General features: G+C 35.1%; 1 protein-coding gene across 1 annotated transcript in view; it reads right to left on the bottom strand.

The window, feature by feature from the left end:
- CPNE8 (copine 8) overlaps positions 1-15,097 on the bottom strand; it is a 102,520-nt gene that overhangs the window by 49,405 nt on the left and 38,018 nt on the right. Inside the window, exons 7-8 of the mRNA XM_035338256.1 lie at positions 3,538-3,601; positions 312-415 (exon numbers count right to left, since the gene is read on the bottom strand). Coding sequence (XP_035194147.1) covers positions 312-415; positions 3,538-3,601 — 168 coding nt within the window. The remainder of the gene's footprint in view (positions 1-311; positions 416-3,537; positions 3,602-15,097) is intronic.

The following is a 15,097-nucleotide window of genomic DNA, read 5'->3' as shown; positions in this document are numbered from 1 at the left end:
GAATATTCTATTTAATTTAAAGACATGCTGTATCTTAGCAAAAGTCATGCTATTTAACTATGTTGACTAATGTTTTGTATTCTATATTCACCATACATTAAACTGTTAAAACCCTTAACTGCAGTATTTGATGTTAGTTAGAATAGTTTTATTTCTATGCAGCATAACATTATTTATTAAAATTCACCAAACATAAATGAAATGCAGCTTAATCTGACAAATATAAAAAAAATGAAAACTGTATTACCATCTGGAAATAAATAAGTTGCCTACTGTTTAGCAGCAGACGTACTTAACAGGCATCTATCTACCTGCCATCTTCATTGCTTCGATGAAATACCAGGAAAGGATCGGATTTCCCAAAGAAGTCCTTCTTGTCTAGTTTGTTTGCACAAAATTGCATTAAAACTGAATCCTGAAATTGATAATACAGAAAAATTACAAAGAACATGCAATTTGATAAAAGAAAATTATCATTGACTACTAACAATACAAATAGAAAACAAACTAAATGAGGTATCTGTCTTCTAGATACTCTCTACTCATTCACATTCTTGCAGATGTCCTTACAGTGCAACTTGAACTGCTGGAACCAAGAATTTGTTTGGAGAAGCATAAAGTTCTGTGCTAAATCAATCAGATTTTTTCTAGTACTTTCTGACATCTAAACCTGCCTTCTGAGGGAAGTAGGTGCATAGGCAAAGAACACGTTAGAATTAATTAAAAAGCTACAGTGAGATACAACTACACCTTATTCCTTCAGTGACTTACACCTTCAGTTGTCTGCTCCTGCATTCTGTAAAACAAATGGCTTAGCAATTAAGGTCTAGACATTTCCAGAAAATGTCAGCAAGAGGAAGACTAGAGAAAACATGATCCACCACTGACTGGGGCAGGGGACCAGGTGACAAAGGAAACTGAAAAGTCTGGGTTCCTCATAGCCTGTCTTGGTATTTAGTGCTAAGGATTGACATCAAGAACCTTGGGCACCAGTAATAAGTAAAAAGTAATTTGTACCAGCAATAGGTATAAAACGAAATACAGGAAATTCCATTTAAATACAAGGAAAAAAGCTTTTTACTATGAGGAGTAACACTGGAACAGGAAAACTGGGGAGTCTCTTTGAACATGCTCAAAACCTAACTCCACAGAGCTCTGACCTGTTCCAACTGTGAGTTTAATGATGTATTTGTGACTTTCGAATGATTTGTTATAACTGGAATGGCAAAGCTGATCTTGAAGGATAGATCAGAGTATCAGGAAAAAAATAATCTGCAGTCTCTTTTAAGGTTACCTATAAATGCTCAGGGTGATGGCAACCTAGACTTAGGAATGGTAAAGGAGCATAAATTCTGTAGGAAATCAATTAAATGATATGTCCATTTTGTCATCCAATATAGTGTGAATATTTTGATCAGTCACTACTTCCAGAAGTTCCAAAATACTTCCCAAAACAAAGGAGAAAGACAGGCGTTTTCCAGGACCATACTTAGCATTCTCACTAGTAACACAGGCATGTCCTATTGCTACATCATCTGTATCAAAGAGCCATCACTTAGTGCCACCTTTCATATCATCAGGTTTGATAACACTCTGAATTTACTGTTTCATTCTCTTGTAATGAAAGCAGAGATGTGAACACAGGCTGAGAGGAGATGCCATTGTGCAGAGCAAAGGCAAAGTTAGTACTCATCCCCTAGCAGATCAAACATTTGTGTACAGAAAAAAATGAGTAAGAAGCCAATTTCTTGAATTGCAGTTAGATTATTTTTCCCCTTTAAATCTGACAGATAAGAAAGAAGAGAATTAGGATCCTTCCTCAATAAATAAATAAATAAATAATAATAATAAAAAAGTAACAGCAAAGGAAAAAAGCAATAAACAAAGCCTAACTAAAGGAGTCAGAATTAGGAATAATCTGTTCTAACAAATTATAGTTCAAGGACAACAATTCTTCTGGTTCCACTTGCTATCAAAGTTGAAATAAAGTTGTGTCCACTGCTTCTTTCAGAAATCCTTGTCACAAAGAGGCATGCTTTTTGTAAGTCGGTTATTCCACCACTCAATATTAGCAGAGAAAAGGTAGTGTGTATGAGTGCACTCCCACAGACACTGTTAATGGGAGTTAACTGAGACTGAGTCGGTGCACCCTATTAGCATAACAGTGCAGGACTGGTAGGTTGTCTGACAAAGGCAAGTAAGATTTTACCCTGTGTGCTATTCAACTACACCAATTCTGCAGAGAAATAACACAAATTTAACTAAACTGGAAAAAGGCAAAAAAAAATAAGCATTTATTTCTTATGGAATATATTTCTTCAAATATCTAATGAACTTAAGACAATTAGACCAAAACAGATTAGGTATTGGACATATTAGTAAAAACAAAGTCATTACTATTGTAGAAATAGATCAAGAATTAACAGCTTATGACCCGGCGTGAAAGTTTTAAGTTAAGGAACAACATCACCAAACTGCAAAAGCTAAGCCCCAGAAACAAATCTCTTCAAGCCTTAAGACATTTTTGTAGGTTTATGTATCTAATCTTGTATTCTCTAGATCCCCTGGATCTCACGAAATGTCTGGTATTATTGCTTTCCTCATTAAGATTTGCTATCTGGTCATTGCAAACTCTTCTAAGATACACACTACAGCCTCATTCAATATATACCATGTTTGAGCTAGCTCCCCCACCTTCAGATTCCAACCCTTCTTTATCACCCTGTGTATATAATCCTTCCTTATTCTTCCTTCCAGTCTCTTTTTCCCTATGATTTACGGCTTGTTGCTAGCTCATTCAGTGCTGGGAAGCCACAGAGCTGGCCTGGCTCCAGGTGCTTTCTGACCAGTAAGCCTTCTCCTCTGTCCAATCTACTTCTCCATGAGCACCTAGGAGGGGGAAAAGTGGTGATACACTTTGGGAAGGTCATGACCACACCATGTCTCTCCCCTTAACAAGCCAAATTCCCAACTGTCCCCCACACACTGAGATATTACTTTGCTTTCTATTAAATAAGTAAGATTATAGCTACCATTAATAGGCCAAGGCAGTCTTAACTTGAAATAAAACTTCTTGTATGGAGATTCTTTTAAAAATCTAAATAGCTTTTTCCAATAAACATTAATTTGGTATTTCTTTAAATAATATGACTATTAGCATAAAGTTTTTAAATTATAAGGTCCATTTTACTGTGATGTTCATGCAATATCAATATCCCGTCATGGAAATGTAATTCCACAACTGAAACAAACGGATCTTTATTAAAAATTGGACACTAAGAGATTAAAATACGATTACTTGGAGAACCAAAGACTAGATTTAAAACTCATTTAAGAATCAAAAACCTTATGATTCAAGTTGTTTGCCCGTTTATTTCTTTACTACATAAAGCTAAGAGTAACTCATAAGGGAAAAATATCCTAACTTCTTATAGATATCAAAATATAGGAATTTATGTATTTTTCCTTTAACAATCTGGTGTAGGGTAAGTCACAAAAACATTTTCACTTTTCAAAAAGCAATGAACACACACTTACTCGGCAACAGCCCAGCTCCTCTGCTGTTACTATGACTGTTCCACATTTCTTCCCAGGAATGCCTCTATAAGAAAATATAACTACATCAGCTCAGGGCCTTCAGACCATTCATAAAAGCTACAGCTGAGACGGATTAACATAAGTTAAGTTTTCAAGTCACAAAACTGATGGCATGCTATGCAGTTTCATTCTTCTGTCACTTGTCCTGTGTTAAAATGTTGGTTAACTTAAGCAAGTTGTTAAATAAATTGCATGTTCCTTCTAGTTTGTATGGACAAACAGTTAAAATTTAAATCAAACAGATTTAATTTTAAAGAAAATAGTATAAAAAGTTTAAATGGGATGAAATGATAATATCAGAAATTCTGTTTTTTACTCTCTCATTAACATTTTATTTAGAGATGACTCTACAGCTTAGAAATTCATGAAAACGATCCTTTTGTAGATTTTCCTTAAATAAAATGCCAAAAATAAATTTAAGACTATACACCAGCCTCATTTTTACACAGACACTTACTCTGAAACGTTTATGAAGACACATGATAATCTCACCATAATATAAGATACAGCAGTTATTAAATTACAGTTCACCCAAACAGCAATTACAAACACACTGCTGTAACACCAGAAAGCACAAAACAAATCTTCAGTATATAGGAACAGAAGAGTAACAAATAATCTGTCAGTATTCAGCACTAGCACTTTTTCTGGGGGAAAAAAAAAAGTACATGTATTCAGATACAACTTGTTGCATAATGCTGTCATTTCTTACCAGCTATTAGTAAATCCATTAGTAGATGCATTAGCAATTACTACTGGATTTTTTTTTTTTCAAGGTGAATGTTATTACTTATGCTACTTCAATTTCAAGTTCTTTATTTCTTTCTTGAAAATATATAATTATTTGAATAAAATTATTTTCCAAGGAGACACAGAGGTAAAATTATGCTTTTAAATTGATTATATTTTTCAGGTTTTTCAAAGAGAACTAGAGGGCACTCATGTTCTTCTGTTATGACATAATATCAATTTAAATATCTACTGTTGCTCTTATTTTTGTTTTTCTAGTTTCCTTAATCCTTTTGATTTTATTTTTTTTTTTTTTTTTACAAAGCTCTATAATTTTAAATAAGTTCACCAAGACTGTGGTAGGGCATTGCAAAAATAAGTATAATGATGCAAAGAGAACTATGGGCTGTTAACTTCTAAGCAACACTACACCATATCTGCAACCTGTAGGGATGAGAGATGGGGGAGACCAAGGGGAAGTGGAGGGGAGAGGAAGGGAAAGAGAGAGGGAGAAAAGAAAAAGAACTGGTGGGGAAATAGTTCTTAAAAGTAGATTATAAAGAGGATCAAGGACTGATGCAAACTCATGTGAGGATTTCAGAAGCTCATTGAAACTCCTGTTTAGAATGGGATGTTTGATACATGACTCTCATCCTGGACCTAGTATCCTCAGTACAACAAGGGAAGTCTGATTTCACAGGTATAATAGTACATAGGGAAGCTATTCCCATTTTTTACATGAAATCTTACGTGACAATTTAAATACATACAGATCTTATGGCACCCTTCCATTTAATATGGTTTAACTTATAAAATATAATACCTTAAGTCCAAGCAGGAGAACTTTACAAAAACAACAGAAAAAAAACTATGGTCAATCAAGTGTTACATAGTAGATTCGTATTTTCATCAACTTCTTCTGACCGCCTGGTTTTAAATGTCACCCTTCAACAGCTCAAAGCCTGAAAACTATCTGTTCTAGTCTCTGTAGCAATAGGATTTTGATGTGAAATACCAGATTTTCAAAAGATGAAAAAAAATGTGGTTGGTTGTTTTTGTTTTTGTTTTTTGAACAGTACATGTTGAAACTGCAAAAACTTTTGAAATTTGGTAGCAAGAGCAGCAGCAGAAATGATTTAGTCATAAGAGTCATTGAGTTTATATGGAAAAATGTTTCAAGTAACAAATAACCTTCACCCCTGCTTTGACAAGTGAGGAAAAAATAGAAATCTCAGAAGCATAACTAAGAAAGCAGAAGGTTGCAGCACCACCATTCTGTAGGCTATGTCACTCAAACAGAAAGCACCAGTATCAGAATTACCATGGCCTGAACCAAAACTCTTGCTACAGAGGCATTTGAGTCCAGGACGGATGCAAATCGGCATTAGGGATGTATTTGAGAGGTAGCCCAAGCAGCAACAATATTAAGAGAAAAAGCACCAAACAACTCTTTTGGCATGAAAATTCAAATAGATTTATCCCACCCCCAGAGGTTACTGTGTCATGTGCCAAACCATCAGAAATACAACTTGGATCACCTCTTGAAGAGCTGGAGGACTAAGTAAACTGCTAATAGCAAGCTCCATTTCTGACAAGCTGGTCACCAAACAGTTATAGAGAAGAATCTTGTACCACCTCGCTTGCAGAAATAACACATCACAGTCAATACCTCCCAGTCTCAAACTGAGATTTGCACATGCAGACATGCTTTGTCTTGTCTTACAAACACGGAGGCCAAGGCAGGCCCAATCCCAAAAGTGTCTGGAATTACCACTCCAAAAGCTGAAGAAACTGAAGGGGCAACCCCCTGAAGATATTTGGGTGGGTATGTTAGCAAAAAAGGGAATTCTTGATTGCTAACGAGACATGAAAAGTGCACGCTGTTAAGTCATACCTGAAAGCAAGGTTTGACTTGACGTATCACCAAGGTTCTAGAGGACGTGCCTTACAAAAGAAAGACAATTTTACTATAATGGCTGGCAAAGAGGTGAAATGCTTAATCAAGATTAGCACAAAATTTCTTTATAGCACAAAAAACTCTCATCATCCAGGAACTGAAAACTACCAAATGACCTCTACAGTTTTTGATGCTATTAAGGATGAGTTTTCTATCCTTGTCATGAGACTACAAGCATGAAAAAAAGACTGGGACATGTGCAGATGCTAAAGAGCTTCTTCTCTTACAAATTCTCTTTCAACCACTCACCAGGACAAGAAATCCTTAAATGTATAGTCAGCACCCTAACAAAAACTTCAGTGGTCACAGATCAGCCAAATGGAAAAACATTTAACTAGCAATAATGCCTTCATGAGAAAAGAATAAAATAATGTCATGCTGGTCTTATCTATACAAAAATACATTAGGAAGACTTCTGCCTGTTTAAACCCAGAATGCAGTGCCACGGCCCATCTTTAGCTTTAGGGAATATCTGGATGTGAGCCGTCCGGGAATTGGTTCTATAGCACTGAAGTGACAATACAGTACTTATTTTCAGACTACTGAATTCTCTGGGTAGGATTCTCTGGGAAATGTTACAGAATATGATTTGTGGGGCAATCTGTATTGCACAGCCACTAGCACTGTCTCTCAGTGCTAGCTATCTGATATTCAAATATAGAAAATGTGCCAGTCAGTGTGTGAGTAGGTTGCATACTGAATAAAGGAAGGTGAAATATGAGGAAGATCTACATATAGGGTTCTACTGGTTCGAGCCCAGAAGCTGTGGGCGTACTACAGTAATTAGCAATTTTTACGTGGTTCAGAATGTCTTTCTGGCAGAGGTTGTTATGGCACAGGGTTCACCTGAGGCCTCTGATATTACACAGAATGAAAGATTTTGTCATTAGAAAAAAGATGCGCATGGAAAGATTCCCAAAGATGGCAAAATAATTGGATGGTCTCTGAGGGAGCAATTAACTTTACTGTTAAGGGAATTGAACATGAGACCATCATCGACAGAAAAGGCCACAACAATACTTGCATGTCTCTAGACTGGGTACAGCCTTGAGGAGTGATTATCTCCTTAGAACAAATGATTGCATGATTGAGACACAATATCTGCAGCACCTAAATAAGTATGAAAGGTCACTTCACTCTGCCTTAACAAGGACTGAAAGGAGGACCTTGTGAGACTCAGTGGAAAAGTCAGAGAAAGATGACAGTTTATCTAGGAATTTGAACATCTGAGAGTAAACAGAGCAGTGAGGCAGAGAGGATTGAACACTTTTCAGATCATTAAAAAATTTACAGTCTTAACCCTGAATGTATAGAACTAGCCCTCTGGCAGTCACAACCGCGGATAAGAGGATAGGACAAATATATAGAAAGTCCCTTTTCCAAGGTTCAGGCATTTTTTCTATCAATTATGTTGACAGCAAGATGACAGGAGAAAGAACGTCCCAAAATAGGCCAGCTGGCTCCAGTGCAGCCTCATTAACAAGCCGTGGCACTCAGATCTGAATAACTGGTGTAGAACCTCCATTAAGCTCTGCAATGGCTCTGCCTCATCATTACAGAGAATCCTGACAGGACTGCACTTATTAGATCCTGAAAGGAATATTGCTCAGAGTTACAAATGCAGCTTCTCTCTAGGAAGACAGAACACACAAATATCTATTTGTGAATAATTTCAAGGAAGATGACAGTCTCTTGAGAGAAAAAATAAAGCTGTGTCATTTCTGGAAGTAGATACATCTGCACCTTATCCTTTCATGCTATTACAACTGGGGCACACAAGGTCATTGAGTAGATCTTACACAGAGCTTGTCTTGGGAAAGCATTTAATGAATTCAGTAACCCAATAACTAAAGAGAGTAAAAATTACTGTTAAAATGTCAGATTCCCCATTTCCCCTACCTTGTACGACTAGATTTATTTTGCAAGAGAAATTAACTAGAGGAGATGTTCACATCCACACCTGGCCAGTTTGTAAAAGGAAGTGCAGAATTAGTATCATGAACTCAAAGGCTCACGCTCACATAGGTAACAGGGCAGTGCACTACCATACCGGGAGCGAGAGTCTTCTGCCACAGAGCACACCAAATTCAAAGCCCTTAATGCGATCAGAAACAGAGAGTGAGGTTGAGGAGATATCCTCGTACCTGCCAAGAGCAAACATGATTAAGTTCATGCCTCTGAGGCATAATCCAATGGAGCTTGTAAAACCAAGAGAACTGCAAGTCATGCCTGCGATGAAGGCAAAGAAGAAAAGTGTGCATGTTTATCTTCAGTTTTGCTCTCACCATGAAAGACAGTGACAAGGTATGTATTTCTGCCTGCCTGGTAGACCACTGTAATAATGAGCCTTTAGGCTTGAGATCTGTTGCTTAATTTTGGTGAGGTGTAGAACAAGAGTATCCTTTCAGGGTAGAATTTCTAAGGAACTTTCCCTGGTAGTGGGCGGTCTGACTTGGCCTTGGCCAGATCACAGTGGCCACAGGTTCCCAAATCTCACAGAGCTTTTGTAGATATTGAAAGTAGATACATCTGAAGTTTAACCTTCAAGTGCTTTTAATTTTTATTTAAAAAAAAAAATAAAGTCAAAATTTACTTGAATGTCATTAAGAGGATGGAGTTCACTTTCTCAAGCTGCTTAAGTACAAAAAGTGGTACTCAGTGGGGTGGCTGACTGGGACTAAAACAGCTCTGAGCATTCCCTTCTTTGCACACCTATTAGCAGGGAAGAGAAAAGGCAAACTTGTAATGAACTTCAGCAATACTGTGAAGAGAAAAAGCTCTCTGATCTCAAGTGAAAAATCATAAAGAACATTCAAAATATGTGAATGTGGACTTGACTTTGTAAAGAGAACTGTAAATTCAAAGCAGACGATATCCTTAGGAAGGAAAGATACTGTATCAATATATACGAATCATAAAATCATTTAGGTTGGAAAAGACCTGTAAGATCATCAAATCCAAGAGTACAGAGACTTTAAATACACCTGTAAAATCAAACAATTTTGAAATGAAATGTAATGATTTAATGAACAAGATAACAAATGTCTCCTAGACACCAAGATAACCAGACTCCAGAAAGTCCAGAGTGAAAAATCAATGAGGTACAGCTGTCTAGCCACAGCACTGTCAAAAACCCCAATGATAAAGTAAAACCTGAACAGTGGGAAGAGCTGAAAAAAACCCCAACAACATAAACAAATATTTACCCTGATCACTTAAACAAAAAGGAAGAGGTATTTGGAAACCTTTCAAGGAGAAAACTGGCTCAGGTTCATTTAGTATCTGACACACAACAGAGCAGCCTCTATAAGCACAGACCTAAACTACACTTGCTTACCCAAGAGAGAATATATTACACAGGTCCACATAACTGTGAAATTATAAGACATTTTTTCCCAACAGGAAAAGATATCAGTGAAGATTCTTTCTCATAGCTCATTTCAAACTTTAAATTTCATCTGTTAATTCACTTAATCTGTACCAAGTGATGACAGACCACCTGGTCTAGTGGGACGTGTCCCTACCCATGGCAGGGGAGTTGGAATTAGATGGTCTTTAAGGTCCCTGCCAACTCAAACCATTCTGTGATCCTACGATTATTTTTAATCTATGCATTTAAAATAAATGTCAGGAATTTTCTCTGGAAAAAAAAAGTAGTTTGCTGAATAATTTAACACTTTTAAGAGAGAAAAAAAAAAAAAAAAAAAAAAAAGACCTTCAAGCAAAATTTGTCTTACAAAGTACAGGAATATGGGTGTCTCCAAAGTCAGCACCTGTCTCTGGCCAAGTCACCAAAGGCTCCCAGTTGGTCAAAAGAGTCAATGGAATTCAGAGTGCAATTCACTGTGTAATTTACAATTCAACTGCGTAAATTAAGCCTAATTAGCTTATATGTTAACATAAGTCTGTGAACTTTTTTTTTAGTAAAGGAAACATAATAAGGCCAACCTCCTATCCCAAACACAGGATAATTTGTATGTTCAAGTGAACAGACAATGCAATCACCCTGTTGACCATAAAGAATGAAAACCATGGCCAGAACAAGCAGACAGTGTGTGTCCCCAGACTCTGGTGCGGAGGCTCACCTGGGACAACCCTGGAAGGAGCTGGATAGAGGTGGAGATGGGCCTTTGCTAGTCTGATGGCTCTTCTGGGATGGGTCAGGGAGTAGCCTAACATACCCTTTCCATTGTGAAGGTAACTACTTACTGAACTTGACCTCACGGCTATTTCCTGGCCAGACTTTTCTAAGTTCCGTATCCAGGATGGGTGAATCACAAAACACTGTTGTCTAATAGCCACAGTGTTTGCTGAAATTAACTATTGTATCTGAAAGTCGCTTTTTCTCAGTAGTTTCCCAAGTCATTTAAGGAAGTGATAAAGTGAAGTAGTACTACCTCTAACACATACTATGTTACTGTGTGCACAGATGTGTTTTTAAGATTAAACTGTATATTTGTCATTTGTATTTCCTGAATTATGCTGCAGATACTGAAACCCTCCTCATCTTGAAGAGATGATTAGAGGAGCTTAAGATTTTATTTACCTTTAAAATGAAGCACTTCCAATGCACACAGTCCTATTATTACAGAGAAGAGAAATAATAACAAAATATGTAGGGACATTAATAGAACTGTTTATGTATAGGACAATTAAGCCCTGTTTAAAAAATAAGTACTGGCATAGTCCTTGGGGGGGGAGGGCATGGAAGGCAGGAAGGGTTTCAGGGCAGGGGATTACTAGGGATTTGTCATAAAAATTGAGTTTGTAACTACAGTTACTGGAGCCCCTTGAAATTCAGCAAAATGCATTTATTATCAACTTCAGTTCTGAGCACTGAAGAGAATACAAATCATACTGTTAAAGGATGTTGCAGCAGTAATGATCACAGCATTCATGGAATTCAGCAAGAGGACTAACAACTTACATTTATTACAAATCTATTTGAATCATTTGCAGCCGACTGTAAATTAGGGAAGCTAAACCAAAGGTTTATTTTGATAAAGTACTACACAAAAAAAATTTTTGCAAACACTTTTCATTTTTTTTCATGTCACTCAAGTTTAAAGCATGAACTATATGATAATGAGTCCTGTTGAATAGCTGATATTCGCCTTTGTATAAAACCCAAATGACTGGAAATAAGGCATTTACAGACAAAATTTAGTCAAGCTTAATGGACTGGAAGGGCATAAGAATAGGAGTGCCTGCCTATAACACAGTGGTAGCCTACCTCTCACATTTGTGATTCAATTTTTTTTTTGTTTTATTTTATTTTATTTTTTTATACGTCTCAGAAATTCAAGTAGTTGAAATCCCATTTAAAATATTTAAAATATGAAATCCCATTTAGAATATTTTCAAAATTTAAAATGTAATTATACAAATCTTACTTTTTTTAACCAAAATATTTCTTTTACTTTATTTAAAAGTTTTTATGATTTTATAAGGACACTTATGTAAAATTAAAAGAAAACTATGTAAATTCTCTTTCTATTTATCAGTCTAAGTGGTCTGTTCTGAACTGTTATTTCATCCAGAAGCACTACTAGACACAACCTAAAATTATTTTTGGCATGGAAATATGAAACTTTGGATGCATTTCCAAGCTACAACGTGTTGGATCTGTATAAAACTGAGAATTTAACTGGATTCTAATACTGAGAAGAGTTTTTAGCATGACACTTCAACACCTCAAAGTTACTGAAAGGGAAAATGATGGCTATGGTGGTTCTCCTTGAAGCTGGACACTGTTCTCATGAAGCTAAAAGTTTTAGGGCTACCTCTGCATATCATCAAGCTCTTTGATATAACGTAGAGAAATGTTATTTTTTGTTATTAATTTATTGATGACATTAAGTTCTTTACATAAGCAAGAAAAAAAAAAGATAAAATTTAGGGAAAGCTTATGTTTTGGCCATTGATAACAAGATCCTGACTTCTGAGATTTTTCACAGGACTTCAGAACTACTACTTAAAGTAATGTTAAGGTCTGAAGTTGACAGGATATAAAAAATGCACATGAAAAGATGTATAGCCTTTCTACTAGATGACTAGTGTATAAGCCACATAAACCACTAAAGACATTATTTATTTTAAAAATAAAAAGGTCACCTAAGTAACAGAAATGATCAATTACATTATACATATACCCAGAATACAGTGTATGGCTAGGAACATTTCTTAAGCATCCTACATCAGAGGAATAATCCATCATTGAATACAACTCAATTAGGGAGTTTTACTCTATTTGCAGTAATACTAAGAGACTAAGTACATTCTGAGTTTTGTGAATTGTACTTTATGATGATATTGATTCTTCTTATGTGAGTACAAAGTCAAAATATGTACTGTTTGTGGTCTTTTTACCAAAGTTTGGCCCAGAATAATATTTTCCTATAAATGACAGATGTCTGCTCAGTAGCCACTTGGAAGACAACGTACAAACGTAGTATCTTCCTTAAGGAATCACACAGAAACATAACTCAACCCACACATTACTTGTCAGTATTTCTATATAAGGTTTCCTAAACCAGAAGACTTCACCTGCACTTACAAGCAAACCAGTGATGAGGAAAAGTAATCAAGCAACCCTTGTATATTATTCATAGTGAACCCAGTAAAATGTGACAGGAATACTCCAGCAGACAGAGTAACCAAGTTCATGATCACTAACTGCAGTGAAATCACTGTTTAAAAAAACAAAACAGAACAAATTGAACAAACATGGTAAATCAAAAAAGGTATTACTGTCACAAAAAATATCCAGCTATACCTTTAAATATTTGCTTTTACAATGCCATACCTGAATTTGTAGTTTACATTTGCATAAAAAACTGCATTTGCATAAAAAAAATATTTTCAATTACTGGATTATTTTTTTTAGGAATAATAGTGAAGAATTTCTCAAATCATTTACATTTTAAATATCTGTATATCCCTATGAACAGTGCTTTTCAAACATAAAATCGTCTCCAATGGAGAAAAATCCATTGATGATATGAAAGGTTTTGATAAATTTAGTTGGATAAATAGAAAATATTTGATGTGTTGGATTGTGTCATTGACCAGGAATTGTATTAACAGGCATAACAGAAATAAAAGTAGGGAAGTTTGGCTTTAAAACATGGCATTTTCTTCCTTGATGTCTGAACAAAAGGCAATAAAGCATTATGATATGTTAATTTGGAACTCAGAATGTCTTTTGGTTGTGTTACAAAGATATTCTTATATGGTATCTCAGTGCATAGGTTGTTTTATAATGTCTTATATTGCTCAGATTACAAGGTCCCGTGCAATGTTATGGCTTTGATAAGATTAATTAAGCATAGAATGATTCCGTAAATATTGGGCGATAGCCTTGTAAATTAGTGATTGCTAAAATCAGTGATGTAAGTTAACATACCTGTACTACAGGATTAATGTAAAATGAAATGGTAGTTTTTATTTCTTGAATTATAAAGTGGAATACCTAAGGAATGTTTTTTTTTCATCTTTATGCAACATGACAATTTCATACCCATGGACAAGATAGGAGGTTATTAGTATAAGGATAAAATTTTATTCTTAAGGAAATTTTGTTTGTATACCTCTTTATTCTTAATAATATACTATCGATAAACTGTTTTCTTTTTTTTTCTTCTGAAGTAAAACTGTGACTTTCTTTAATAATTATGGTGTTACTGTTTACTACCTATTAGTCCAAGTTTTTTATCTGCTCAATAAAAAAAAAAATCCTTATGAATGACAAAGGAATTTAGTATATTTAGATGATACAATCCAAATATTTTATCAAAGTATAGAAAGAGCAAGTATTTTAGAAGAAAAATAATCAATGCAACCAAGCCCCTTCAGCTGGTGACAATGTACTTTTGAGAAATTTGAGATTAAACTTATTTAATTCTCAATTGAGCAAGTAAGTACTCGTGTGTGATAAGTCTACAGATCCTTTGAGATATGGATTAATTCCAACTAATGCCTTCATTTAACCTGAATAGATAAAATGGCTACTTCTTTTATAGCAGGGACTCAACACCACATAAGTGAATTTCAGAGATGGAAATTCTTCAGAGTCATTATTTGATCTGGCACTGAACTCTAGTTCTAGCTATGTTTCCTAATAAAGAAAAGGTGACTATGCAGAGCTATGGTCATCTTACAGACATTCCCAAATATTTTGGTAAAATTCATCAAAAAATAAATGAAAATAAATATTAGCAATGGTATCATGATATACATGTTTCTTGTACTTGAGATCATGTAAAAAAGCAGTAATTTCATATTTTTACAGAAAGGTGATTTATCATTAAGAATTGTGACATCAACTATTTAAATATTATACAAATTCAGAGAACAGCCAGAGAATTAGCATCCATGTTAAATACTGGGAATGATTCTTCTTGAGAAGCAGAAGTCAATTATTTAACCTTATCAATAATAAGAGCATAATCAAAACTGCTTCTATTTCATGGTCATTCCTAAGCCTTGACTGACAAGAATAAACTATTTACAACGCAAAAGAAAGAAAAATATTTTAAAATGTATTGTCTTCAAACTATTCCTAATGCATAATACACTATATTTGACTAAAAATATGGATTGGACAATTCCTTTCGTTTGTCTACATTGAAATTTAAATTACCATAGTCTCAAAAACTTAAATTACCATCAAAACTTAAATTAAAATAAAGAATTTTACTGTACCTAACAACTCATTTTCTCTTAGAAGCCATGTTTTCCAGTTCTGCATATCAAGATAACTTGCAGCAAAGAAACCCCACAACTCTCACCTAATGAAGCAGTATGTATTCAAAC

This window comes from Oxyura jamaicensis, chromosome 1, assembly GCF_011077185.1.
Source record: "Oxyura jamaicensis isolate SHBP4307 breed ruddy duck chromosome 1, BPBGC_Ojam_1.0, whole genome shotgun sequence".
In the NCBI taxonomy this organism is placed as follows: domain Eukaryota; kingdom Metazoa; phylum Chordata; class Aves; order Anseriformes; family Anatidae; genus Oxyura; species Oxyura jamaicensis.
Note: the sequence above shows the minus strand (reverse complement) of the source record. Positions and strands in the feature narration are given on the sequence as shown.